Source organism: Salvia miltiorrhiza, chromosome 3 (genome assembly GCF_028751815.1).
Source record: "Salvia miltiorrhiza cultivar Shanhuang (shh) chromosome 3, IMPLAD_Smil_shh, whole genome shotgun sequence".
Lineage (NCBI taxonomy): Eukaryota > Viridiplantae > Streptophyta > Magnoliopsida > Lamiales > Lamiaceae > Salvia > Salvia miltiorrhiza.
In genome coordinates, this window is record NC_080389.1 from 30,508,391 (window position 1) to 30,522,829 (window position 14,439).

Below are 14,439 nucleotides of genomic sequence, written 5' to 3' on the forward strand. Positions count from 1 at the left end.
AGTAGAGCTCGGCTACGCTAGAGCTCGGTTTTGCCAGAGCTACTACCACTAATGAAAGAAAAGAAAATTTTAACTTCTTCAAAGTTCAAACAACATCTCTATACATCCTTATTTCCTCAAAGTATTTCATTCTCCAATCTTATCATCGAAAATATAATAGCTCAACCTATTAGAAATCTCATCTCATCAATAACTTATTTTTATATCTCGGTGCTCTTAAAAATAAATCTCAAAATATTTATAATCAGGTAAAAATGTGGGTGTTACAGTTAAGGGATTGGGCTTTCCCTTTGAAATTGTTGTTGGGCCTTCCTTTGTTTTGTAGTTGGGCCTTATTCATTTTAATGTGTGGGCCTCTTCCTTAATTAATTCTTTGGGTTGGTAGTTATTGCAGAATTGGGCTTATTATTTAGTTGATGGGCTGTCATGACTTTTAATTCAGGCCCACTTCTACTTATTTAATTATTAGGGTGCCTTATGTTTGGGCCTTTTAAATTATTGGATTATTATTATTATTTCTTTCACATTTATTTGAGCTCGATTATTGATTAGCCTTGATTATTCGAATAATTCGATTGAGCTGTTTCCTTTTGATCGATTATACAGAGCGAGACCTATTTTAATTACCAAGTGGGTTAGAACACTCTAGATAAGCGAATTAATTATAGTTATTATCCGACCTCATGCGACGAGCCTTATTTAAGTTATTTATTTTATTTAATCCGAGAGTTAGGATTAATAGTAGATTTCCCGGACTATTAAGCCGGAATAATGAATCATGCATAAGAGAGTCATGCATATTTAATTTCGCATTCTCATTATTGGAGAATTGTGCTCGAGCAAATATCTTATTTAAATTTCTCGCAATAAAGGTCAAGCGCGAGAGCAATAACTAGATTAAGAGCCGCTACACCACAACAAGAGTTGCTATCAGGTGGGCATTACTTTCATATATATATATATATCAAATGAGTTTCATATTACAGTTGAACAAGTTATTTCATGACAAAATCTTTAAATTGAAGTTATTTCAAGTATTGTCTTGCCATAAAATATTTTCAATTTCAGTATAATATCTATCTGATGTGGCTTTGCCAGTTATGTAATCGAATTCGGGTCCTGAGCAGTTGATAGCTATCCTGCCAGGGCTAGTGTACACCAGTGACCGTGAGTCATCTAGCGGGTTGGCCGGTCAAGTGACCGTGAGAGGTGGCCACCTCTCCGGCACACAGCTTCAGATATGATAGATTATGAGAACTTAGACTGCAGTCGAACTTTAAGAATCACAAATGAATTTAGTAAGCTTGGGCCTTTTAGCTAAAACTCCCTTGCTGTACTGTTTATGATGGCATGACAATTTACAGTTTTGAAGCATGTATTTTATACTTAGGCATACGTGCCCACTGAGTACTCTCGTACTCAGCCCTGCATATATTTCTAAATGTGCAGGTTGAGTAGCTGCCGATGGTGATGAAGTGACGAGCGGAACCCTTTTTGTCTTATTTCTATGTATTAATGAACTCTGGGGATACATGTCTTCATACGTGTAATCAGAACCTTATTCCGCTGCGTACTCAGAAGTCTTATGTCATTTTGGATAAGTCGGAGTTATCCGAACTTACTAGTTTATTTGAGTCTGTATGACTTAACCTCCGTTATATTATAAATACTCATTTTGTTAACAATAATTAAATACTATCCTTCCTTGTTTAATTATTCCCCTTTCTACCCCGCTTCTAATCTCCCTCCCTTAGTCACGGTTTCCCCAGCTTAATTATCCTTAATTAGGTCCGATCGTGACAGTAACAAATACGTTATTCAACAAATCATTATTTTTATTTGTGTACATTTTCAAAAATATTATAATACAATTGTTATTCGTATGTTGGATGCTAAAAATAAAAATGGTATTGTACTTAATTGTACAAAGATAGAAAATTAATATAAAATTTATTATGTAAAAATTTATTATTGAGAATATATACAAATTGATTATGTAAAAATAATTAATTGAAATTTATTCCGTAAATTAATAAAGAGAAGATGTACAAATTAATTATGTGAAATCTGTACAGATTAATTCAGATTTCAATGGAGAAATAATTTAATGAAAATAAGATTTTATACGTAAATATGAATATGAAACATATCTTTCAAAAATAAAAATATTAAAATATTTTAGTTAATAGTTTATGAAGAACATAATAATAATAATAAAAGATCGTAAAGAAAAAGAATTAGATGACATGATACGGTGATTGAAAGAAGAAAATTATAAAGATAATCATATATCTTCAATAAATAAAGTCATTAGTTGAAGCTAAGATTTAGGAAATATCGGTTACATAAAATAACCAATTGACTTAATTAACCTTTAAGTAATATGCGGTTATATCAAATCTGATTCAATTTCAACCGTAAGATGTATAAAATCAAAGGCATATATTAATTCTACATTCTCAAATTATTTATGATTCTCCATGGATCCATTCTCTCTCTCTCTCCCTCTCTCTCTCTCTCTCTCTCTATATATATATATATATATATATATATATATATATATATATATACCAATTAAATATTTGATTTACTATTTGTTTTGTATCACTATTTTTTTTAGGTGGCCTTTTATTTATTAAATAGAGCTTATATTAAAGGGAAAGAAAGAAAAAAGAACAAAAACCCGTGAGAGCACAAAGAAAGCAAACTACGGGCGAGCCTCATTAAAACCTTTTAAGTAAACCCGCGTGGGAAAAACCTTAAAAGGAAAAAGAACTTCTTATTTTTTAGGTGGCCTTTTATTTTTATTGTTTTTTATACTGATGGGCTTTGATTTTTTAAAAAAATAAATACACATTGCTACGTATTAATCATGGGCTTTGTTTAAACTGAGCTTTAAAATACATAATTAATAAAATTAGTAAATTACTCTTCAGATTTTTTTATTATACGGTGATCGAATTCAAAATTATATATACTACTTAAAAAAATTCATCGTGCAGCAACAATGGAATAATTTGGTTAATTGTCTAATTCAAATCAATTCACATTGATTTTTTAAGACTTTATTGTCAAATTTGATTAATGAAAATATATTCAATATACATCTTAAGTTAAATATTACGAAAATAATTATTTTGATAATTAAAAATAAATTTAAAATGAATAAAGAATAATTATTTAAAATTTTAAATTATTTTTTCTACTCTCTTTTTAATGTTGAACGTTATGTCATCGGCAAAAGTTACAAATTAAAGGTTTTTTCAAATTAATCTTATTTTTAATATTAATATTTAATAAAATATAAACATCTCAATCACAGATATCATACATTATTTCATACCTAAAAAATTAGGCCTGAACATACATACAATTTGGTTAAAAGAAAAAAAAAAAACAATTTTCCAAGAAAACATATTATAGCACCTTCATATCACACAAGATTATTACCACATCTCTTTTTCTTTTTGTTTAACTAACATGTAACAAAAATGTCAGAAAGAGAGAAAATGGGTACTTCTTAATTTCTCTATATTTCAGTTTCCGAACAAAGTAAAACTTTATATTGGGCATAAGAAGAAATTAATACCCGAGCCACATCCTGGGTGGAGCCAAACTTTCAATCTAGGGGGGTCCAATTTTTTTAAAATAAAAATAATTATTAAATTTAAAAAATAATAAATAAAAATTAAAATAACTTAGAAATAAATAATAATCATTAACACAATTATAAATAACTTTTAAATTATAAAAATAGATTTCGTTCATACAAAACAACTTTAAAAAATGGATTTTCGCAAATAAAATCATAAAACTTGCATGATCTATTGCACAATTGTTGAAATTAATAATTAAAAATAATTATTATAATTTAATAGGAAATAAAAAAGCGGTAGTTGTTCAGAGAAAAAAATGACAAGACACTAATATGGTAAAATAATAGAAAGAATAAAACAAAATAAAACTTGATTAAAAAAAATATATAGAAAGAATAAAACAACCATAGGAAATAAATTAAAGTAAAAAATATCGAATGGTTCCACTTTCTACCAATTGTAGGGGATGCGATTTTGCGTCCCTGTCTCCTCTCTCCTAATCATACATACTCAACATATAACATCCCTGCGCCTTTTTAAGAGGATGCATCTATTTTGCAATTTTGCATTGGAGATTCTCTTATAAAAATATATGAATTATTTTTATTATCAATTGATCTTAATTTTTATAATTATTAATTAATTACTCTTATATTTTAATTTTTCCAAATGTATATTATAGTGTAACTATAATACATAAATATTCTTTAGAGTTATATATCTATTTTTTATAATTGAAAAGATATTAATATTAGAGTTAAGGAAATATTCATCAATATTGATTGTTTAAAAATGTCTAAATAATTATTTTTAAATAAATATCACTATGTGACTCCACAATGAAATTATGATTCGTCAAGTGACTAGCGTCGAGAGTCACTTGACGGTGTCCCATAGTACTGTACATGTAGTTGAAAAAGAATATGTATAAAGGTAAACATAAATAGGAATGTCAATCGGGCCAATTCACGGGATTTCGAGTTAGCCCTATCGGGTTACGGGTTATTTGAGTGCGGACTAATTGGATTGAAGTTTTTTTTTCAAGTTAAAAAATATTTATTATAGTACTCCCTCTGTCCCAGCTGAAATGTCTTGCTTTCCTTTTTGGGTTGTCCCACTTGAAATGTCTTGTTTCCTTTTTTGGCAAACACTCTCTCTCTATACTTAATATTTAAATAATTTCCACCAACCCACTTTATCTACTTTATACACATTTCTTAATCTCCGTGCCGAAAAGAAACAAGACATTTAAGCTGGGACGGAGGGAGTACTAATTTTCACAAGCAAAGTAATGAAATTGAAATTTAAATACGAAGAAAATTTTCATATAATCAACCGAAGACATTATTTTCGGATCAACGCTATAGGGTTTCGTGTTAAATTCGAGCCGAGTCGGCCTATTCAAATTGTAATTTTTATTGAGTTGAAAATTTTCAGCCCTAACCCTCTCGGATTGACAGGTCAGTTGGGTCAACCCACGGGTTTCTGATTGGATTAACATCTCTAAACATATATATGCATAATGCTACACACAAAATAACTATTAATTAGAACTAATTAGAACTAAAACACTAATTATAGTCACACACTTTTTTTCTCTTATTTTTCTCACAAAAGCAACAAAAGAATACAAAAAAAAAAACAGAATAATTTGAAGAAAACAGAGCCGCACATATGAGAAAGCTAAAATAAAAACAATACTTATGTTGTTCGATTTTAATTAAAGGCCTATCTGATTAGCCAAGTATAATGTCCTAATTGGTAAATTAAATACCCTAATCTAGCAAAGTAATATGGAACGACAAAGACCAATGGTCATATTCCGACAGTGAGAGAGGAGAGGGATTTCAACATAGAAGAGCACGACGATTGGAGAGCACGACTGAGAAACTTAAGTTGGAGAGCACGACTAAATTGAGCGTAGAGACATGGGTGATAGGTAGGTTATTTCAATCGGAGGTATTTGAATAATAATTTTATTCGTGTGATTGCGTTCTTCTTTCAATAATCGATTGGGTTTTTGAAAGTGTATTTATTTTATTTTTATTTTTATTTTTTTTATTTTGCAGTTGCAATTTCACCCTCTTTATACATCACGATGGAACATTTAAGGAAGCACAAGGCTTTGATGATATGGGTAAAAATGTAGGATTTTTTGACTTTGGTATAGACAAGTTTGAGTTTTTTGATTTGAAGGAGTTAGTCGAGGGTTTAGGTTACTCAGGATGGGATAATTTACTATATGTGGAACCTAAGTCATATGTCTTTAAGGTGATCAAAATCGATAAAGAGGTGATGGAGGTGTTGGGCTTCCTAAGTAGTTCTAACAAATCTTTAAACATTTTTGTGAAGGGTGGGATTAGATAAGATGTTGGGGCAAATGATGGGCAGATGATGGGTTAGAGTTTGGGGCAGGTGATGGGGAATATCAGCCTTTTCTTAAAGAGGTACTCTCAAACTTACCTACTATAGATTCAAGTGAAGGGGATTGCGTGCTTCAAAGGTATGATGGATCAGTAACCAGTGACTCCAAGAGTGAATATATGCCCTCTAACGAGGAAGAAACTGATGAGGATGATGATCCTAATAGGGAACGTGTATAGATGATGAAGAATATTTGGATGTTAGGCAAAAAAAGAAGGATGAAGGTCCTGCTACTTGGGTTGGGGAGTTAATAGAGAAGTCTCAGTCTGAAAAAGATGAAGAAAATGTATCAGAGTATGAGGAATCTGATGAAGATGTTAATAGTAGTGAGAGTGACGGGGTGAAGACAAGATGGTAAGACCTAAGAAGAAAAAGAGTATGTATGATCAAAAATTTGATTAGAAACAGCTTGATATCACGCTAGAGCTCAGATTTGCAGATGGGCATGAGTGTAAGGTAGCTTTAACAAGCTGGGTAATTGCAAATGAAAAGTTTATTCAATTTAGGAGAGTATCACAAGATCAATGTGAGGCTATTTGTAAGCCTACATGTCCATGGGGGCTTTATGCCTATGTTTTAAAAAGGGGCTCATTAGGTATTTGAATGAGGAACCATCAACCTATGTCAGTGAATACTACACAGTTAGTTGGTACTTGCAGACATGCAAATATGCTTTGGAATGATGAGCTGTTGTGGTCACAGTGTGATGGTGACAACTTAACATCAACTGAATGATTTATTCAACTTAACATCAACCGACATCTGATATTCAAATATAATCATTTGCAATGATTTATGCACTTTGAAATACTATTTTGTTATTGTTCAATTGATGAAAACAATATATGAGTTTAAATAATAATTTTTTGATAAAGAAAATTTATTGATATTGATTTTTTTATTAAATTATTAAATAATACATATTTATATATTATATAAAGAAATTGTGTTTATCAATATCAATATGAAAAAATTGATATTGGCCTAATTGAAGGGGAAGGGGAGAAGGAGTGCGAAAATATAAATGACAGACTTGAGGAGGGGAGAAAGCGAGATGAGAGAGATATAAACTTAAAATTGAGGTGAATGAGTGAGGATAATATAGAGTTTACTTTGTTGCACCTGTAAAATTAAATTAATGTATTTTTTACGCTTTTGAATTTATTTGATATTTGTATATAAAATATTTCCATTGAATTTTCTTTCCATGTATTATTTTAAGAATATCAATGGTAATTTAAAGGATGGTCTGTTCTTTTAAATTATTGGTGTTGTAAAAGATGGTCATAGTGTTGTTAAAGTACCACGTGATATTTTCCTCAATCGTTTTGGAGGTTCGTTGCATGAGATAGTGTCAAACACTTACCCACTGTATACTGATGATGATTATTAATTATAGGATATAGCTTACTTGCAATTGAAATTTTGCATGTAAATCTAACTAAAGTACCAATTTTTTGGCTAATATTTACATGTCTAAATTTTTAAATAAAATTAGGTGTTCGGATATACATAATCATCAATTATTTTTGAAAGTTAAAACTCCAGTTGCTCTATAAAGAAACATAGATAACTGTAATGGAATTATATTGATTATTATTGGTTTGCAAGTTTATAAGGAGAGATTGTGGAGTGGACATAATGTTTAAAATAAGATTTTAAGACCTTGATTATCGTTTACGTCATCAGATCCAAAATTATTGTTCAAGTTCCAATGTTGGCATTTTTATTTGTTGTGTCTTATGTAATAACGATTAATACAAGTTATGGTCAATCTGTATCAAAAGTTACTAATCATCGAGGTATGAAAATTATGATATATATGGAGATGATGATGAAAATTGTACTCATAATATAGTTCATATTTAAGTTTTCTAGAATGTTTTATGCAATTATCTTCAATATATACTTCAATCGTACACAATATTTTCTTTTTTGAGAACTACTAATTATATTTTATATCCATTCATAGTCAATATTTAAACAAGACACTACTATTTAACACATCAACTTTGATTTGTCTCTTTCTCCTCTCAATTTTAGAGGATCATTTTTTCCTCTTTTTTTTCCCTTTATAATATTTATTTAGTGTAATGTTGATATTTCTTCAAATAATCGTTTTACTTTCTAAGAAATGTTTGTGCTTGACTGTTTCAATAATATAGTAAGTCGTATGTTGTGAAACTCTTTTGTTTTTTCAGTTCCTATTTTTTGTATTATGTAATGTAAATTTTGAATTTGATTTGATTACTTTGTATATTTTTTTTGTATCACTTGAATTCATTTAGACAATTCTATAGTACTCCCATTATGTATTACAAATACGAATGAATAATCGAACCCTGCGAAGCAGAGGTATAAATTGATATATATGGGAGAAAGGGGGGTACAAATGTACATATATATATATATACATATATATATATATATAGGGGCGCGCTCCAGTGAGACCCCCTATTTTTCGTGTAACATGAGTACAATGAATGAGACATATAATACTAATGAACAAAACGCATATCTAATGAACAAGATGTATATACTGATGAACAATGCAGTATATACTGATGAATAACAAAATTTAAAATATTCTGCTCCCTCCAGGATTCGAACCCTGCGAAAAAAAATCACCCTCCAGATACAATATCAGCAATAGGATTGATAAAATAAACGCACCAGATCGTGCCCTAGATCTCATTAAAATTAGGGGGTATCATTGGAGCGCCCCCTATAATGGTCGCGGTATTCAGCGATCACTCTCGGATCACTGTCCAATTTTCCTTTCAACAAAGACAGAGGATTGGGGCCTAAAACCTTTCCGGTTCATCAACGCGTGAGTCTCACACCCGGAGTTTAAACAGATGGTGACAAAGAGGTGTGGTCGGAGAATGACATTCAAGGTTGGAAATGCTTTGTGGTAAATGAGAAACTGAAAAAACTGAAATCAGAGTTGAAGGAGTGGAACAAAGTTTTTTTTGGAATCATTGATCACAGGATTCAAGTGTTGAAAGATGAACTTCAGGAATGGGATTGCAAAGATGAATCCAGTGGGCTGGTGGAATCGGAAATTGTTAGGAGAAATGAAATTTGTGCAAATATTTCCTTACAAATGAAGGACAAGATTAGTCTGTTAATTGCAGCAAAAAGCCAAGGGAAGCTGGCTCAAAGAGGGCGATCTTAATACAGGTCTCTATCACAGAGCGATTCTGGGAAGAAGAAAGAAAAACGAGATCTCAGGGCTTCTCGTGAAGGACCAGTGGATCTCGGATCCAGCGACTGTGAAAAAGATAGTTAAAGATCACTTTGAAGCTTTTTTCAAGAAGAAGGAGCGACAACTACCCAATTTCCCTTGTGACTTCATGAAGAAGAAGTTGTCTGCGGAAGAGAGAATGAGGTTAGTTCGAGAATTCGACGAGAAGGAGATTAAGGATGCAGTCTAGAATTGCGATGGAGACAAGAGCCCGGGCCCGGATGGTTTTAACTTTACGTTTTGGAAAGCAATGTAGGATACTGTAAAGGAAGATCTTGTTCAGGTAATGAAGAAATTCGTTGTTAATGGGAAAATTCCGAGAGGGAGCAATGCTTCATTTATCGTTCTCATCCCCAAAAAAAAGGACGCTGGTGCCTTGAATGACTTCAGGCCTATATCCTTGATTAGCAGTTTATACAAGATAATTGCTAAGATTCTGGCATGCAGATTGAAATCGGTTATGGGATCCATCATCTCGGATAATCAAAGCGCTTTTGTGAAGGGTCGGTTTATTCTTCATGGGGTGGTGATCTTGAACGAGGCTATTGCAGAAGCAAAGAAGAGGAAATTGGGTCGTACCATTTTCAAAATAGACTTTGCAAAAGCTTATGACTCGATCGAATGGGACTTCATAGATGTGATGCTCCATCATCTGAACTTCGATGCCACGTGGAGGAAGTGGATCCGGGGATGTCTCTCTTCCTCATCCGCGAACGTCTTGGTTAATGGCTCTCCCTCTGGAAATTTCAGCCTCGAAAGAGGACTCAGGCAGGGCGACCCATTGTCACCATTCTTGTTTCTCATTGCTGCTGAAGGTCTGCATTCCCTGATTGAGAGAGCTACGATGAGACAGCTTCTGGCCCCAGCTCTGATCGGCAAAGAGAACGTCCCCCTCTCACACCTACAATATGCTGACGATACCATCTTCATTACCGACGACAAAGTAGAGAATGCAGAGGCCATGAAGTATATCCTCCTCCTGTTCTAGTTTGTCTCCGGTCTGTCGGTCAATTTCAACAAGAGCAGTATCATGGGTGTTCAGATGGCAGATGATAAAGTGAGGAGGATGGCGGCAATTCTCAACTGTAAGGTGGGGACTCTCCCTTTCAACTATCTTGGCATAAAGGTCGGGGGTCGATGTAAGAACGTGGTTGACTGGAATTTCCTTGTCGATAAAGTTAAAATGAGAATTGGAAGATGGAAGTAAAAGAAACTTTCTTTGGCAGGGCGCGCCGCCCTGATTAAAGCAGTCCTACAGGCCATCCCGGTATATCAGCTTTTCTTTTCTTCTATCCCAAAAACTATTGTGAAAGTGTAACACCCCGCCTATTTATATTAAGTTTAGAATTTATTTTAAACTTAGATTAGGATGATATACGCCGGAAAAATGAAAAATGATTTATATTTTAAATTCCAACAAAATTTATTTTCAGAAGCCTTTATAAAAATTTAGTCTTTTGAAATTTTGTGCATTTCATAAATTGAATTATATGAATATGTGATTATTCTATATGATTAGTATTTATTTGTACATGATTTAATTTAAGTCTATATTAGGCTTTAATTTTTGAATGTGTTGGGCTTTGACAAATAATAGTTTGGGCCTTTATTTTAATTGCTTGGGCTGCGAAATTTTAAGAACTAGCCCTACATTTAATTATTTTGGGTAGTCCATAATTTAATTAATTTGACTATCATTAGTTTGATTAATTGTTTAAAGATAATATGCATAATAATATTATATTATTATTTGTATATTTTAAGTAATTTCATATATATGATTAAAGTATGAAATGAGCTATGCATTTGCATCATGATTTAAATTGATTTTCATTAAATCCAATCATTAAAAAAAAAATCGAGTAAGGATATTGTTGGTGTCCTTGACTCAAGAATTTAGTTTTCAAATATTTATTTTTGAAAACCCGGCTAAATGAATCATAGAATGTTAAGCACATCACCATGACTTAAGATTAGATTCAGGAGACCTATTAAGAGTATAGATTTCTTGTAGGCTTTGTGGATCGTGAGGACTGGCGTTGCTATTCCGATTCAGAGTTAAGAATAAACGACAGGCTTTGCCTATTCAGGTGGGCTTATTTTCCAAATGTATGGTTTAGCTATTGAGCTTAAATGTTTCAATGAAATGAAAACTGTTTATCCGATAAAATATTTTGTGCACTCTGCTCTGTTTAAGGCTCGCAACAATGAATCGATCGAGGTTCTCTCTTGACCTAACACGTTATTTGAGAATTGTGTACACCTATTAGCTGACCTGGTGGGTTGATCTCCATCGGGCACTAATCATGTATGAGGCGTTATAAGGGTGCTCGACGGGATGTGTTCCGGAGCATTGGGTCCCAAATGGGAACTTGACTGGGTTACGCCCTCAGTTCAAGTAAAGCAGGAGTAATGGATCCGTCGGTGGCTAAAAGGTCCGGGATCACAGCGAGTAACGGAAAGGGAGTGTGACAATTGCGCGCAATATAATAAAATGTTTTAACATGCTTAGAAGTTATTTCAATTTAAAACCTTCTAAGTCATGTCAAGTATAATTGGATAAACTGCTCTTATGATTATGAAATGTTTATAAAAATGCTAGCCCACTAAGTACATTAGTACTTAGCCCAAAATTACTTTCAAATGTTTTCAGGTTGATTGGTCGGTGCTGACGGGGCAGAGCTGAGGCTAGGGTTCAACTCCGTATTTTGTCTTCCGCTGTTGCACTAGCTCTTATTATCTTTTGTTTCTCTAACTGGAGACTTTTATGTTAAGATTCTAAATTATGTTTCTTATCGAGCTTAGACTCTCAACTCTAGCACTATGTTAATTAATATTGGTTATCAGAAGCATGAAACCAAACTTGTGATCCTAAGATTTAGAATGTTATTAATTGATTACTATCAGTTGATTTATGTCTTTCTTCACTCAAAGGGCGTTGCCCGACTTCTTATCCTATTATTTGAATTTCACAAGGTCCTTCCCTTGTTCATTTCTATGATTTTAGTCGCACCCCGATTATAGTTTATTCCTTCAAGAATTGGGGTGTGACAGAATGGTATCAGAGCATAAGTTTTCTTTCATGTCTCTGATAACCGTAAGCTTCTAATGTCGAGTCTAGAATAGTTCCTCTAGGCTTCTAAGAAAATTTGTTGACCCTCAGCTCGCCGTCACACTGCAGCAACAAAAGGTACGACGTAAAAAAATTTCAATGATTTTAAATGCTTTCAAAGTTTTTAAGAAGTGCGCGCTTTCAATGTATGATGTTATATGAATTGCTTATCGCTTTCATATTGTTATTTTGAGCCTTTAACTCATATAACCAATGTATGTATGTATGTCGTGTTTGGGACTACCCGAGCCCTTAACGAATCAATGAATTTATGGTCGAGTCAGATTCCATTAATCTTTCCGGCTTAAGAAAAATTTTATGAAAGGGGCATTTATTGTCCATATGTTTAAAAGTTTCAAAAGAAACAAATGATTAAATGAATGAAAAGTTTTCTGTTATCGTGTTAGGTCCACTGCCTGTACGATATAAATGATGAGTCTCTTACAAACCGTTTGAGTACTACCCAAGGATACTTTAGAAATGTTAGTCGTGAAAGCTCCGCTTGATCGACTTAAGTAAGAAATGATAAGATAGCAACGTTTAACATAGATATGTTACAACGTAGAAGAAATGTCATGAGATTAAGGTTTCACTTAAGTTATTCCACTTAAGTTTAGATTAGTTTCCACATAGAACTAGTCTTTCACATGGTTACACTATAGAAGCGATATATCTCGTGTATATCTATATATGTATGTATGTATGTATGCCGAATGAGTCTCTTCGTCTGCTGATTCTCGTCCGTCAATCAGAATGGAAGGTGCACCAAGAGGACGTGGTAGAGGGCGCGGACGTGGCCGTGGGCGCGGTAGGGGATTTGTACCCGAAGAGCCTATTCCACAAGTAGCACCAAATCGCACAGCCGAGGAAAAGTTTCGCAAGGAAAAACCTCCAACGTTTGATGGATTGGGCGAACCTGCGGATGCCGAGAAATGGGTTAGGGCAATAGAACGGATCTTCAACTACATCCGTTGTGATGATGAGGATAAAGTAGCATGCGCAACTTATCAGTTGGTGGACGAAGCTGACTTTTGGTGGGAGTCAGTGAGGCGGACTATGACTGACGAACAGTGGGAGAATTTCACATGGGAAGAGTTCAAGGCTGAATTGTATGAGAAATATATACCAGGATGTTACCGACAGAAGAAACAGAATGAGTTTTGGAATCTGAGACAGAAAACGGGAACTGTGACTGAGTACGACAGGGCCTTCAATCAGCTATCAAGATATGCTCCGACGTTGGTGGACAGTGATGAGAAACGCGCAGAGAAGTTCAGAAACGGACTGCGTCACGAGATAGCGATTTCCCTAGCAAGTCAAGGGGGTCTCACATACGCGCAGACATTGAGCAGAGCCCTCACTATTGAGTCATTGTTGCCAAGGGAAAAAGGAAAATCCCCCGAACAATCTGGATTTGTACCATCTCAAGATGGTAGTAAGGGAAAGCGAAAATGGAATGAAGGAACTGGTGGAAACATTGGAAATGGGAAGAAACCATGGGTGGCGAATCAAAATCGGAACCAACATCAGAATCCACAACCTCAAGCAATGGTTCAAACTCCTTGCCCAAAATGTCAAAAACTCCATCCGGGAGAATGTCTGAAAGGAATGAACGTCTGCTATAACTGCGGAGAGGCCGGGCATTATGTCTCGAATTGCCCAAAGAAGGGAGGTGGAGCACCCCAACAACAAAATCCCGGGAACCAACAGCGACAAAACCAAGGTCCTAGAGGAAATCAGGGGCAACCACAATACGCTAGGGCCTATGCCATTAACCAACACCAAGCAGCGGGAGATCACGGAAACCTGGCAGGTACCATTATGTTTTCGACATGTCGATTATAGCTTTATTCAATATTGGAGTATCCTATTCTTCCATTTCATATGCTGTTTGTAAGAAATTAGAATTTACGCTACAATCATCCGTAACAACGTTAGAAGTTAGTACAACTGACGATGAAAGACTGCTACTAAGGACGTCACCGCGAACTCAGAGCTCGATATAGGCGCCGAAACATTTAGACATACTTACATGTTATTCCTATGATAGAAATTGACGC

General features: G+C 33.9%; 1 protein-coding gene across 1 annotated transcript; it reads left to right on the forward strand.

The window, feature by feature from the left end:
• Nucleotides 1-13,132: 13,132 nt before the first annotated feature.
• LOC131018645 (uncharacterized) lies at nucleotides 13,133-14,224 on the forward strand. The gene has a single exon (XM_057947360.1). It carries the CDS (start codon nucleotides 13,133-13,135, stop codon nucleotides 14,222-14,224), a length of 1,092 nt encoding a protein of 363 aa, XP_057803343.1.
• The last annotated feature ends 215 nt before the right edge of the window (nucleotides 14,225-14,439 follow it).

Bases quoted from the DNA above. Each gene is read 5' to 3' on its own strand.
- LOC131018645 (XM_057947360.1), top strand. From the start codon at position 13,133: ATGGAAGGTGCACCAAGAGGACGTGGTAGAGGGCGCGGACGTGGCCGT.